Below are 15919 nucleotides of genomic sequence, written 5' to 3' on the forward strand. Positions count from 1 at the left end.
GTTGTGTTCAAAATTATAGCAGTCAGACATCACTAACCTGATCAATCACTGTTTTTGGTAGAAATTATATTTCTACATGGCAAAATATTTACTAACAGGTATAGTAGAGTAGTAGAAATCCAACAGACCCAACAGTCATGACATGCATGCTGCTGATTCTCTGTAATTCAATCACTTATTGAAAGGGGCATGTTTAAAATAATAGCAGTGTGGAGTTCAATGAGTGAGGTCATTCATTTTTTAAAAACAGGTGTCAATTATTGCCCTTATTTAAGGAAGGAAGGCAGCAATGTTGTACATGTATGGTTACAGTGTATTTCTCTCTGAAATTCTGAGGTATATGGGTCATTTCAGACATTGTTCAGAAGAACAGCGTACCTTGATTAAAAAGTTGATTGGAGAGGGGAAAACATATAAAGAAGTGCAGAAAATGATAGGCTGCTCAGCTAAAATGATTGCAAATGCTTTAAAATGGCAACCAAAACCTGAAAGACATGGAAGAAAGCGAAAAACTACCATTCAAATGGATAGAGGAATAGCCAAATGGCAAGGACTCAGCCAACAATCAGCTCCAGGAAGATCAAAGAAGGTCTGAAGCAGGGGCGTACCTAGAGCATTTAGCACCCGGGGCGAACCCTTTGTTTGGCACCCCCCCCCCCCCCCCCCAAGAAAGTTAAGAAAACATGCACAAACTTTTTTCAATGTTTTCAATAATATTTATTACAAATTTTCGGATCCGCAAAACACATGCGGACGTCTGAATGGAGCCTTACAGGGGGGTGATCAATGACAGAGGGGTGATCACCCATATAGACTCCCTGATCACCTCCATCATTGATCACCCCCCTGTAAGGCTCCATTCAGACATCCGCATGTGTTTTGCGGATCCGATCCATGTATCAGTGGATCCGTAAAAATCATACAGACGTCTGAATGGAGCCTTACAGGGGGGTGATCAATGACGGAGGTGATCAGGGAGTCTATATGGGTGATCACCCCTCTGTCATTGATCACCCCCCTGTAAGGCTCCATTCAGACGTCCGTATGTGTTTTGCGGATCCGATCCATGTATCAGTGGATCCGTAAAAATCATACGGACCTCTGAATGGAGCCTTACAGGGGGGTGATCAATGACAGGGGGGTGATCAATGACAGGGGGGTGATCAATGACAGGGGGGTGATCAGGGAGTCTATATGGGATGATCAGGGGTGATCAGTGGTTCATAAGGGGTTAATAAGTGACAGGGGGGGTGTAGTGTAGTGTAGTGGTGTTTTGTGGTACTTTACACAGCTACCTGTGTCCTCTGGTGGTCGATCCTAACAAAAGGGACCACCAGAGGACCAGGTAGCAGGTATATTAGACGCTGTTATCAAAACAGCGTCTAATATACCTGTTAGGGGTTAAAAAAAATCACATCTCCAGCCTGCCAGCGAACGATCGCCGCTGGCAGGCTGGAGATCCACTCGCTAACGCTTACCTTCCGTTCCTGTGAGCGCGCGCGCCTGTGTGCGCGCGTTCACAGGAAATCTTGCGTCTCGCGAGATGACGCGTATATGCGTCGCTGTGCGCAGCGCTGCCACCTCCGGACCGCACATCTGCGTTAGGCGGTCCGGAGGTGGTTAATAAAATAAAAACCTGCACCCCCTTAAAAAAAAATCACTTTCCATCTGCACCAAAAAGAAAAAAAATCCAAATCCCCATCAATAAAATGAACAAATCCTGCACCCCCCCCCTTAATTACACCCTCTCTTCTCCCCTTAATTACACCCCCTCCCTTAATAACACCCCCCTTAATTACACAGTGTAATTAAGGGGGGGTGTTATTAAGGGAGGGGGTGTAATTAAGGGGGGGGGTGCAGGATTTGTTAATTTTATTGATGGGGATTTGGATTTTTTTTCTTTTTGGTGCAGATCTGCACCAAAAAGAAAAAAAATCCAAATCCCCATCATCAATAAAATGAACAAATCCTGCACCCCCCCCCCCTTAATTACACCCTCTCTAAGTTCTCCCCTAATAACACCCCCCCTTAATTACACCCCCTCCCTCCCCACCTTAATTACAATTTACACGGTACACCCCGACCCCCCCCCCTTAATTACACAATTATTTACTTTACTTTTACTGTGTGTCTCACATTTATTTTGAATGATGCCCGTTGCCCGCCGTCCGACCGCTGGTATAAGATGGATGGGATCCGATCCTTCTTCTGATCCGTGAAGGCGGCGGCGCGGCGTCAGCGTCGTGACGTCGTCACGTCATGTTGCGCGCCGCCCGCCGCCGCAATAATCAGAGTGGCGTCGCATGGTCGCAGCAGTGGATGGAGCCGGCCCGGGGACGGGTGACTCCGGCGTCAGCACCCCCCTTGTGAGTGGCACCCGGGGCGGCCCGCCCCCCCCTTGGTACGCCACTGGTCTGAAGTTACCTGTGAGTACTGTTACAATTAGAAGACGCCTATGTGAAGCCAAGCTATCTGCAAGAAGCCCCCGCAAAGTCCCACTGTTGAAAAAAAGACATGTGCTGAAGAGGTTACAGTTTGCCACAGAGCACATTGAATGGCCTAAAGAGAAATGGCGCAACATTTTGTGGACTGATGAAAGTAATATTGGGGATGTTTCTCATAATACGGTGTTGGGCCTATTTATCGCATACCTGGGATCATGGATCAGTTTGAATACATCAGAATACTTGAAGAGGTCATGCTGCCTTATACTGAGGAGGAAATGCCCTTGAAATGGGTGTTCCAACAAGACAACCACCACAAACACACCAGTAAACGTGCAACATCTTGGCTCCAGACCAACAAGATTGACGTTATGGAGTGGTCAGCCCAATCTCCGGATCTTAATCCAATAGAAAACTTGTGGGGTGACATCAAAAATGGAGTTTCTGAGGCAAAACCAAGAAATTGGAATACATTCCACAGTTCTTCTCTATCATCCTGGGCTGGAATACCTGTTCACAGGTGCCAGAAGTTGGTTGACTCCATGCAACACAGATGTACAGCAGTTCTCAGAACCAGCGGTTATACAACTAAATATTAGTTAAGTGATTCAAAGGAAAGCAAAATCTTCAAACATTTTTCCGTTTATATAGTGAATGGTTGACTTTGTAAAGAAGAATACAAATGCTGCTATTTTTTTGAACAATCTAATATTCACTTTTCTTCAATTTTTTTTGAGGAACAACAAAAATTTGATATATTGTTCTTCATGTTTTGATTTGGGAATAGAATGTGTAGTGTTCTCAACGCATTTGTGTGTATGGAAATAGAAGCTATTAGAAGGATTTTGAGCTTTATTCACTTTTTTAAAAACACTGCTATTATTTTGAACACAACTGTACATTAGGCTAGTGATATAAAGGGCATATGTTCTCCAAATAAATTGTAAAAGTTTTTGTCTGGTTTAGAAACCCCATTTTCATTTTTTATGAGCATACTGCATTAATAGAGAGGGTCCTCAATTTGGGGCCTCCACTAATCAGGTGGAACATATGGTGGCTACAATAAATGTTTCTCTCTCTAGGAGGACGCGGCACATCTGTGCAAAGGGGTTCTCCAAGATTTTCACATTGATGGCATATACTCTAGCTCATCATACTCTATATTCTAGGTCATCAATATGAGATCACTGGGGCCCGTGTTCCGGCACAATCATCTCTTTGAAGAAGTCACAACGCTCACTGAAGCTCTGGTGAGAGCCCCGGCTTCCTAACACCTTACCAAGCACACTGCTGTCCATTGTATGTCAGCTGTGCTTGGTATTGGAGCCAGGGGCGTTGCTAGGGTCTCAAAAGATATGGGGCCCAAGTCCCAATGCATATAGCCCAATTCGCTAAGTCGACCGATGCCCCCTGCAAACACTAGCACTGAAGACATTTTACTGTACTTGCTATACATCTCACATCCAGTGCCTCCAGGTGACGTCTCCTCTGATGTAGATCTTCTCTGTCATCTTCTCTATTTGGTCCGGACAACTTCTTTCAGCCACCTCATCTCTGCAGAGTCTGACACACAGACATCTTAGGTTCCTCTCTTTTCTATCATCATCCCCCAACCTGGAGTCCCCACAGTGTTATCCTGCTGCTCGTTGTGCTCCCCAATTCCCCAAAATACTATCCTGAAGAAAAATTTGTGCCCCCCCCCCCCATAGTAATAGTGCTTCTCATAGTCCCACCAATAGTAATTCTCTTCTAGAATGCCCTCATTAGTAATAATGCCCCGCTACAGTGCCCCCAACAGTGATAATGCTCCACAAGAATGCCCCCAATACTGCCCCCTACAGTGCCCTCAAATGTGATAATGCTCCCCAAGAGTGCCCCATTAGTAGAAGAGCCCTCCAGTATTAATAATACCCTTACAGAGCCCCCAGTAGAAATAAGTCTCTCTACAGACCCAACAGTAGTAATAATGCCCCCCATAGTTCTCTTAGTAGAAATAAGGCGGATCTATAAGTCCCTCCTATAGAGACCCCAGTAGTAATAAGAACGCCTAATGTCCCTATGATTTATAAAACCCCTACAGTACCCCCAGTATTTATAATGCCCCCTACTGTTATAATGCTCGCCCTGAGGTGCCCCCAGTATTTATAATGTTCCTGCAGTGCCCCCTGTAGTTATATTTCTCCATTTAGTGTCCTCAGAAATTATAATTCCTCAGCCCCTCCACCATCCAGTCCCATGTAAATCTCATCACACCATCTCTCCAGCCCCCTACAATATACAGTCCCATGTAAATAACATCACCCCCTCCCCAGCCACCTCCAACATGCTGTCCCATGTAAATAAAATTACCCCTCAAACATATAGTCCCATGTAAATATCAACCTTCCCCAGCCACCTCCAACATGCATTCCATTGTAAATAACATCATCCCCTCAACATTTAGTCCCATGTAAATAACATCCCTCCCTTCAGCCCTAACATAGTCACAGTTAAATAACTACAACTCCCAGCATTGCTCTCATTCTCCCTTCACTGACCTCTCCTCATGTAGCAGACTCACCACAGCTTCTTCCCAGGGATTCTGTTCACATCTTCTCCTGCACTGGTCGCATGATGGCGACATCATTGCAGGGCCTTTTCAGCTACTGCGTTTAGAACTGGTCACATGAACTGTCATCGCAGGTCCTTCAGCTCTTGCAGGGCATTAGATTCAATTGCATTGCTGTCCTGATGATGGCAATACAGTTGTATCTAGCTGGAAGGCAGTACATTATGGGCCTGGGACAAAACATCAGGGGCCCAGGCCCCAAATGTTTTAACCTAGCAACACCCCTGATTGGAGCTCAGCCCTATTCACTTTAATGGGACTGAGCTGCGCCTGGGCCATGAGACGAATGAACATGACATGTCGCAAAGGTCACATAGCCTGGCAAGGGGCCTAAGCACTCACGGAGGGCCAAGGCCACTTCATACATTGATCGGCGGGGGTGCCAGAAGTCGGACCACCGCTGATCTGATATTGATAATCCTATCCCTTATTATCAGGGGACCCTTTTGACAAAAAAGAACTGTCTGAAGCAGAAAAGCAATTAATAAGAGAGCTGTGGTGTATTCAAGTAGGAGTCATTCTGAATGAGTTTATTCCGTTTGTTTATCAGTTGATGCATTTATTTTCCTATATTTAGTTCTGTATTAGCTCTAATTTTATATACTTTCTTTTTCCTTTTCTCTCTCCCAAATCTAAACGAAATGCACAGTCCCATCAACAGCAGCAAGTCAAACGGGACCGTCCATCCGAGTATCCTCCGACCCAGAGTAGTACTCTGTTACCATGGCGACAACATCGTGATGCTAATGGTCTGAGAAGACAGAAGAGAGACTGGGTGATTCCTCCAGTCAATGTACCAGAGAATTCGAGGGGGCCATTTCCTGAACAGCTGGTGCGAGTAAGTGTCACCAAACTCCCAGCAAATGCTGGATCATTAAGTGTCTCAATACAGTAGGACACAAGCCAGGAATATTCTCCTCTATGCAATAGGGCCCTTGATTATCAGTGTAAATGAACAAATTAGCACAGATCTCCATCAAGAAATGTCCCTAAAGTAAAAGATAGCAGGTATACCCCTGCCAGAACTTACCGCAGGGGTCAAGTTAACTTTTTCACAGTTATAAAATGCCAGTATACCACATAGCAACAGTGAATATAATTCAGCACAGCGTATACTATGAAACATAACTTTTACAAAATACCAAAGCCCAAGTGAGACCACACAAACCATAATGTAAAGTGCTATACAAAAGTACCAAAAGTGAAAAAAGGAGCATCCAACAACTCATGATACTTAAGCCGCATGAATTACCCTTAAGGCCAATTTCACATGAGCAACCTTTCCGTCCGGAGTCATTCCATTTTGCGAATGGATGTCATCTGCATTGAATGCTGACCCATTCACGTCAATGGTTATACGCACATGAGCATTGTTTGCAGCGACCTGCAGGGGGAGTGCTGGGAGAAGGATGGGAGTGGTAGTTGTGGCACTGATAGGAGTTGTAGTGGTTGATAATAGCTGTCCTTACTCTGGCACTCCCTGGGGCTGTGCTGTAAATGGAGGATGCACCCTTTCTTGTATCAAGGCACTCCCGGAGTTCTGGTGTTCCTGCCTGGTGTTAGTGTCATACCCCAGAGTAGGGGCAATACTGTTGTTACACTGACTTATTACATTTCACATAATTTGGATACAATTTTAATGTATGAAATGCTGTGTACCTGGTTTACCAGCAGGTGGAGTATGTCTGGCAGTGCTCTTCTCCAGGAATGGAACTTACCATTCCATTCCTCCCCCCTTTGGTAGAAGTGGGTTAGTCAAGGGTGGGGGCTGACAATGTTAGTGAGCTGAGAGGAGAGTGAGGCGGAGAGGGGATGCGTTTCCCCCCTCTCCAGCTATAGGGGTTAGGAAGCAGCTCGTAGAGCACCCACTGACTGCATATACAGAGAGGGAAAATGGGCCAAGGACACCCTCATCGTCATCAAGCCATTTGCAGGCCACTGTTAGCTAAGTGCAGAAATCATCACCAAGTCAGCCTGCCACCATACCTCCTCCGCTGGTGCCAGAAGGAATGTGCACTAAAGGCTGCTGAAACCCTTTGTATGTTAAAGTTCAAGTTGCATTTAGTTCAGGTTTGGTCTTATTCGTCTTTATCAACCTTTTCACTGCATCGGACCCTGTGGAGCTATGGCCTGAGGTAGGACATTGTGACACAGCTACGACACTACATCAGGGCCACTACCACTCCCATCATCTAAACCAGCTCCCACGGGGGCTCATTAGGTGGGGTGCCCTCGATGTTGTAATGCTTAGAGGTGAAAGCAGGCCTCCATTATGATTTAGGCCGTGCAATGGTGGTGCATAATAAATAGTGATGAGAGACGCGAGCTTCGGATGTTACATCCGAAGTCGCTTTGTTCAAAACTTTGGATTAATACCGTACGAAGATCCGTTTCCGTATAGTATCAGAATGTATGGTCTCCAATGAGCCGAAGTTAGTTATTCACGAAGTCGTGTGTGACTTCATTGAATAACTTCGGTAGTTGATTTTTAAAGTGGAAAACCACTTTAAGGCCTCATGCACACGACCATTGTTTAGGTCTGCATCCGAGGCGCCATTTTTTGCGGATCCGCAGTTTTCAGACCGCAAAAAACAGCATGGTCATGTACATGAGGCCTTAAACTTTAAACCGAACTCAGCTTTGGTTCCGAGGTACCAGTAGTTGATTTTTAAAGTTGAAAACTAGAACTTGGCTTCAGTTCCGGCTGGTACCTCAGAACTGAAGCCGGGTTAGGTTTCAAGTCACGCGCGACTTCGCGAATAACTGACTTCAGCTCATCAGAGCCCATACATTTTAATACTGTACAGAGACAGATCTCTGTATTAGTATTAATCCGAAGTTTCAAACAAAGTGACTTCGGATGTAGCATCCGAAGCTTGCTTCGCTCATCATTAGTGCCTAGGTTCCACCTTAGGAGTCCAGAAGTAGGAATAAGTTGCAGATGGGTTCTCCTCTCCCTTGAGTTCCCTGAAGAGTCCTTTACATTGCCAAAGAGACACATGGGGACATATGAAAGGCCTACCAAGGTGAGGTCCCGGCATGGGTCGCTCTTCTCCGGGCAACTGCCCCATTTTTATCAGAGATGATAAGGTTCTCCTGTGGATCAGTGTAGGGAGATCACCCACATCTTCAACCTATTTCGTAGATTTATCAAAATTACTGTCAAAAAAATAAAAAATAGCCCATAGCAACCAATCAGATTCCACCTTTCATTTTCTAAAGGAGCTCTGACAAATGAAAGGTAGAATCAGATTGTTGCTAAGGGCAACTAAGCTAGTTTTCCCTTCCACCAGTTTTAATAAATCTCCCCCATTCTTACTCTTGGATTTCGCCCTGCAAATCTGGATCAGATGGTTCCTTTCTGCTAAATGCTTGTACTGAAATATGGTTCATTTATATGACTTATCAGGAGTTATTGGATGCTCCTTTTTTCACTTATGTACTTACAGCATTTATAGCACTTATCTGCCTTGTGCTTTCTCTCTTGGGCTTTAGGATTTTGTTACATGATTTCATGCTACTGTCACAAGTTACATTTATAGCTTGCTGTCAGCGCATGTGAACATTCTTGTTTATATTCAGTGTGCTAGTGCTGCTTATACAGCTGAGGGTTTGTTTCACTGTTGCAACAGATACACAACTCTGCCTCTGGAGGGTTTGTTGCAATGTAACAGTACAGGTAATGACTATTACATTTATGTCTAGATGCTGTTTTAGGAAGGTGTGATCTTGCGGCCTCTAGTGGCAGTAAATGAATATAGCAACGCAATATGAGATCTGTTGCTCCCCATTAAACTTTAAAAGGGTTTTCCATATCTGTATCTGTGGGGGTCCGACACCTGGGACGCCCACCGATCAGCTGTTTGAGAAGGCACCAGCACTCCTTTGATGCAATGAAAATGCATCAAGTTAGACTAGAAAGTGAAAATCAGTTTAAGGTCTATAAATGGGTTGTCCTGCCAGTAAATTTGTTTAGAAAAAGGGATCAGAAGGGCATAAAACAACAAAAGAAGTGATGCTCACCTCACTGAGCCACCAAGCAGTAAGTGAGTATCATGTGCCATTCTAGACCCAATAAAAAAATACTGGGTGGGCAACCCCTTGAACCCATCACAGCCCCGTCCTAGCGTTGAGCGGCACACTAATGATATCATATGTCTCAAGTCTTCTGATAGTCTACAGCAGTGTCAAGTTTCCATATTGTGCCAGCTATGAGGAGTCCTGCCATACCTATTGTAACAAACCCTCAGCATGAATTATTAATTAAATATACCAGGCCCACAGTAATTCTTACTGTTGTTATAGTCCTTCATGAACATGTCCATCACTTTCGTGATATCTTCTATGAAATGAGGTCCCAGGTACAGGAAAGAAACCTAGCATTACTGGCATGGGGGGGGGGGGGGGGGGGAGGATAAAGTTCTGACGTTAACTAAGTAAAATAAACAGGCAGATGTGTAGAAGAGCACGTTAATGGAAGCAACACAAGAAAACAGTTTGTGATTTTCATGCTCGATCAGTGAAGGGATGATAAGTTGACAGGATCTAACAGAATCACACCCCAGACATTGCGCAAGTGACTCTGTTCATTACATGCAATAAGCATTTTAATAGTCCAGAACAGGCCGTGATAGAGCTCTGATTTTCAGTCATTATCAACCTGCACTTCCTTGCATCAGCAACAAGACCATGACAGTGACACCGAGAAGAGCTGCGGATCAACCCACCAGCCCTGCCTACCTGTTAGTGCCTGGAGCCCCTATTGCTAAAGGAACATATTAAGCGGCCAGCTATGGAAACCACCTGCAGCGTCTTAACTCTGATGTTTTCTTGGCCCTGGCTTATTTGTCACCAGCCTCATCAGGTCTTTGACCCACATGTGGCCTCCCGAGGTGAGGTCAGGAAGAAGAGCTCTGTGTGAGGCGAGATCTAATCAGTTCACGGGCTGCTCTTTAATGATCTGGAAAGGGAAGGAAGACAAGAAAATCTGTCTATTCCCCAACACCAAATTTTAAACCTAGATTCCAGTGACTGACATATGGAAGGGCAGGAAGAGGCTCTGATATGGTCAGCGGCTGACAGCGGAGTGTCAGATGGGAGCATGGCTAAAGTATCAGATCTGAAATTATATACACTGTGAAAAAGGCTACAATATAAAGGGGTTCACTCAATCACCACTAAAAGATGACTATATTGTCCTGCAGCCATGTCAATAAATTATATTATGGAATACAAGATACAGTGCACTCAAAAAGTTTTCATACTCTTTCATTTTTATTTTTCACATTTTGTCATGATATGGCCTTGTGCTAAAGTAAACCATATAAACCTAAAGTGTTGTCTAACAAACAACAAATGAATGCCCAATATATTTAAAAATATATATTTTATTTCATAATAATAAACAATTCATAATAATTGGGATATTTAAGATAACAAAAAAAGGTTTGAAGAGTCAGCATCGTCAGGCGAAACACTCGTCGGGGTCCTTTGCCTGTCCTGTGTCTGCTGTCTCTGCCCTCCATCATGTCTTATGGTATGTTGTGATTTTCCATCAGATATCCACGGATGAGTTTTGCTCACAGCCTTCCTTTGAAGGTCTGGTGTATGGGGTCTCATTTATTTTGAGAATCCCATATGGATATTACTTTTTGTCTATGTTTCCATTTGTGTAACATTAGGATCCAGTGTCTGAGACTCATCCTGCGGCAATGCACTAAGGTGATGATCACAAGTATTATTATTTTTTAGTGGTTTGTATTTCACCCCCCCCCGTTCCTGTGAATCACCATACTGCATAATATATATACACCTAACATGTGTTCCATCTCTTGGCGGGTTACAGAGACACCGGCCGGGGGGCTGCGGCATCCAGGGTTTTCTGCTGACTCTTCAAACCTTTTTTTGTTATCTTATTATGAATTGTTTATTATTATGAAATAAAATATATATTTTAAAATATATTGTGCATTCATTTGTTGTTTGTTAGACAACACTTTAGGTTTATATGGTTATTTTCTTGTTTGCCCTAGATCATGGCACTATAAGTGAGGCCTTTTTCTGTTTGGTTCTATGCTAAAGTAAACCAGCCTGCACTCGATAGTCAATAAGGAGGAAGTGAAAACAAAATTTAAAAATGTTTTGCTTATTTATGAAAAAAAAAAAAAGGCATGAACATCAGTATCCTATGACACTTGAAGTTTAGCTCTGGAGGGCCTTCCAATTCTCTTGGCCGTCTTTGAGATGTTTCTACACATTGATTGGAGTCCAAATTCAGCTGATTAGACATGATTTGGAAAGACATACCCCTGTCTATATAAGGCCTAACAACTGACAATGCATATCAGAGCAAAAACCAAACCATGAGGTGGAAAGAGCTCCCTGTAGTGGTCAGAGACAGGATTTTGTGGAGGCACAGATCTAGAGAAGGATACAAAGATCCTGTGTGCAGATGGGAGAAACTTCCAGGAGATCAACCATCATTCCATGAATCTGGCCAGTTATGGCAGAGTGACCAGAAAGAAGCCCCTCCTCAATACACATGAAAGCCTGACTGGAGATTGCTAAAAAAAAAAAAAAAAAAAAAAAAAAAAGCACCTAAAAGACTCTCAGACTGTGAGAAACAAGATTATCTGGTCTGAATAAACCAAGATTCAAATTTTGGCCTAAATTCTAACGGTGAAGTCTGGAGGAAACCAGACACTACTCATCACCTGCCCAATACCATCCTACAGTAAAGCATGGTGTTGGCAGCATCATGCAGTGAGGGTTTTTTTCAGTAGGTGGGACAAGGAGACTGGTCAAGGTTGAGGGAAAGCTGAATGGAGTAAAGTACAGAGATATTCAAAATGAAAACCAGATCCAGAGTGCTCTGGACCTCAGACTGGGCTGAAGGTTTACTTTCCAACAAGACAATGACTCTAAACACACAGCCAAGACACAACACAGGAGCGGCTTAGTGACAACTCTGTGAATGTCCTTGAGTGGCCCAACCAGAGTCCTGACTTGAACACAATCAAAGATCTCTGGAAAGACTTGAACATGGCTGTCCAACTTTGGTCCCCATCCAACCTGACGAAGCTTGAGAGGATATGAAGAATGTCAGAAAATCCACAAATAGTACAAAATTTGTGGCATGATACCCAAAAAGACTGGAGGCTGGAATTGCTGCAAAGGTGCTTCAACTGAATACTACGTAAAGGATCTTGTAATTCAAGATTTGTCAATGCACCATTTTATTTTTTATTTTCAATAAAATAGCAAACATTTTGAACATTCTGTTTTGACTTTGTCATTATGGGGTATTGAGTACAGAATGATAGGAAAAAGCTGGATTTTTTTTTTCATTTTAGCACAAGGCCACAATGTAATAAAATGTGAAAAAAGTGAAATAGTCTGAAGACTTTCCGAATGCACAGTATTGATAAGAAAACTCTAAATTCCTGGAAGAGTAGTTATAGCTAAGTTCACATCACATTTTGTTTGAAGTTATGTGCCAGGAATATACAGCAAATGTATGCATATGAATCTATTCATCTGACTGAGACCAAATGAGGGCCTGCACTACCCTCCGTCAGGCTGGTGTATGTATGACTATAGTAGACTGTGCTGTTCCATGCAAATGTATGTATAAAAAAACACACTACAATATATTTTTTACAATGTGAGCCTATTAGCAATGTATCCTACTGTATGTCTGTGCAGCCTTCCACCGAAATATACATGTACGTAAATGTGAACAGAGCCTTAGGGTACTTTCACAGTTGTGTTGCTGGATTCCGGCAGGCAGCTCCATCAATCTGTATGCAAACGGAAACCATTTGTAGACTGATCCCAGATGCGGATCCGTCTCACAAATGCATTGCAATATCGGATCGGTCTCTCCGGTGTCATCCGGAAAACTCGTATCTGGTATTTATATTTTTTACATTTTTAAGGGTCTGCACATGCGCAGACCGGATCAGTCGATGCGGCACTAAGGGTACTTTCACACTTGAGTCAAAGTTTTCCGGTATTGAGCTTCGTCCTAGGGGCTCAATACAGGAAAAGAACTGATTAGTTTTATCCTAATGCATTCTGAATGGAAAGCAATCCGTTCAGGATGCATCAGGATGTCTTCAGTTCAGTCACTGTACGGTATTCGGACGGAGAAAATACTGCATCATGCTGCATTTTTCTCTCAGCCCAAAAAGCCTGAACATTTGCCGGAATGCCGGATCTGGCATTTTTTACCATTGGAACATATAAGGTAAATTTTTCATGCAGCAGAAATTTCATTGCCTGAAAATTGATTCAGTTTTCATCATCAAAATTCATCATTCAGATGACTGGGACAGCTGCGAAGATTTCTGCAAAAAATCTTCCCTCTGTATAACTTCACCTACATAGTGCTCGCATGGACATCACTTTTGTTATAAAACTTTCAGTCCTTGAAGATACTGCATCAGAAAAAGTAGCAGAGCCTTACACTTTAGAGCCCATCTCCATGGCCCCATCATTGTCCAATTGTTCTGTTGCAGTACAGCTATATGCAGCAATCATCCAATCTGTATGGGGATGAATGATCCCTAATGCGATTGTTCCTCTCCATACAGATTCATTGTTTGCTGGCAGCACATCCCTCCCTTCTGCCGTTTGTCGGTGATGACGACACCTTTAAAAGGGCAATTATTGGGAACGAGTGTTTGGAAGAACATTCATCCCAAGCCTTAGTTCATGTAAAGGGGTCCCATAGACTCTCTCCATTTGCATGAGTTGTGAAATGGATTACACGTCATTGTTTTCTGTTATCAGCCATGTCAGGCAGGCTATAGTGGTGATGACTGCCAGCGTGTCCAGAACCCTCTCTGCTGTATGTCACATACATCGGTATATTAGCAGCTCGTCTTAGAACGCTGCATGTTTAAAAGCCGATGACTTCAGACTGCAATTACAGATACAAGAGTTACCCCTTGTGGTCTGCAGGCCCCTGTTATGAGAAATTTCTTCTCATTACCCCCCACACCCCAATTACTATTCCTCTCTGCCATTGCCGTCTGCAGGCCTGTGGCTGACAGTTCTAATCCCGGCTGTGTAGTGCACAATGTAAACTGCAGTCACAGCATCATTTCTGATTCCTTTCCTCGCTGCATCGAGGCCTTCCCAGTAATTATACATATCGTATTGAAAGCGAATCCTGCCCCGGGGAATATATATACTGTCCTTGCCGGTGCCTGGAGGACTGGAAGAAATCAGTCATTTAATGTCCCGGCTGTCTAAAGCTATGCGATTAAATCACTCAGAGGATATGTGGAAACTTTTATTGCTAAGATGGACTATTTCCTTTCTCTTCATCTTGGTCATACTTATAGGGATTATTTTATTCTAATGTCAGAGACAATTTCACTGCCGTCTCTGCTGCAGCCGTTCCCTCCGGCAGATTCCCCCCTCCTCATTTATGTATTAATGCAGCGGGGTAGTTCTCTCTCCGACTCGCTGTAGAATGCCTAGATAATTTGCTGGAGAACATTCAATTAGAATATATTAATATTTTAGATTTCCCTCACTAATTTGATATCTGGAGATTGAATTTAGTTCTGGGGTATGCAGCCAGGGGTTGTGTGGGCAGCATGCTGTTTGATGTGCCTACCTGTCCTTCACCTACGAGCAGAATGGGGGTGAGGACATTAACCTTTTCATTGGTGTGCCAGTGCCATGGCTTTATGTGGGTACAAGAAATATCGTCTCTAATGGATCCATGTATAATTCATTGTATAATGTTAGAATTTTGTGTTTTAATTCCGCTCTGTTTTTGAGAACTCTGCTTGCTGTCACTTAATGGAAAACATTCTCTTTTACATGCAGAGGCGGAGTACGGTCAAGTGACATAGAGACGGCTGTGATACATTGTAATAAAGCCTGCACCTCTGTAAATGGGAAAACCTGTCCTCATCATGACCAATGGACAAACAGAAAGCAGAGATCTTGGAAATAGTGAGAGATTCAAACACAGGGGGAGAAAAAAGGGGTAGATATTATGGCTCAGTTTGTGCCAAAAAACTGTCATAAGTGCCGTTTATTATGTGTTTTAGACACTTTTCGCGCCTTTGGTTTGGGGGGAAATGAAATGGCCTGGAGGAAGGGGCATGTCTTAAAATGCTGCAACATGCAAAGGTGGTGTAAGGTTGACCATATTTATCATCCATCCTGTAATAAATTCGGCACCTCCTTAGATTGTTTAGTCTAAGTTTACACTGTCAACATATCAGACAGGATTAGTAAATCTGCCCCAAAGTATAAAAGAGCGTTGCAAAACTTTTATTAACTTGAGCTTAAATGTTGTCCACTCCCTTTATATTGATGGCATATCCCCAAGGTAGGCCATTGCTATCTGATGGATGGGGTTCTAACGCCCCCTCCCCTGCTGATCAGCTGTTCGGGAGTAGCGGCAGCACTGGAACTCTACAGCTCCATCGATTGTGTAGTGGATGGAGCTGGTTACTGCAGCACTGCTCCCATTGGAGTGAATGGGAGCAGCGCTGCAGCAACCAGTTCTGTCTACTACACAATGGATGGAGCAGACGAGGGTGCGGGCCTCAGACACCTGTCAACCAGATATTGATGGCCTACACTCAACATAGGCCATCAATATAAAGGGAGTGTACAACCCCTTTAAGGCTAGGGCTACGTTTTTTGCGTATCAGATGCAGATCCATTTATCTCAATGGGGACTAAAAAAATGCAGACAGCACACTGTGTGCTGTGCACATACGTAAGTCCATTCTGCGGTCTGCCATTTTTTTTTTTTTTATAAAACATGTCCTATTATTGTCCATTTTGAGGACAAAGATAGGACATTTCTGCAGGAGTAAAAAAAAATGGCTCAACA

At 43.5% G+C, this 15919-nt stretch overlaps 1 protein-coding gene across 2 annotated transcripts in view; it reads left to right on the forward strand.

Moving 5' to 3' along the window:
• Positions 1–15919, forward strand: part of CDH4 (cadherin 4) — an 837767-nt gene that overhangs the window by 656803 nt on the left and 165045 nt on the right. For both annotated transcript variants that reach the window (XM_044299844.1, XM_044299845.1), the window contains exon 4: positions 5702–5890. In XM_044299844.1, the coding sequence (XP_044155779.1) occupies positions 5702–5890 (189 nt within the window). The remainder of the gene's footprint in view (positions 1–5701; positions 5891–15919) is intronic.

The sequence above is a fragment of the Bufo gargarizans genome, chromosome 6 (genome assembly GCF_014858855.1).
Source record: "Bufo gargarizans isolate SCDJY-AF-19 chromosome 6, ASM1485885v1, whole genome shotgun sequence".
Taxonomy (NCBI): domain Eukaryota; kingdom Metazoa; phylum Chordata; class Amphibia; order Anura; family Bufonidae; genus Bufo; species Bufo gargarizans.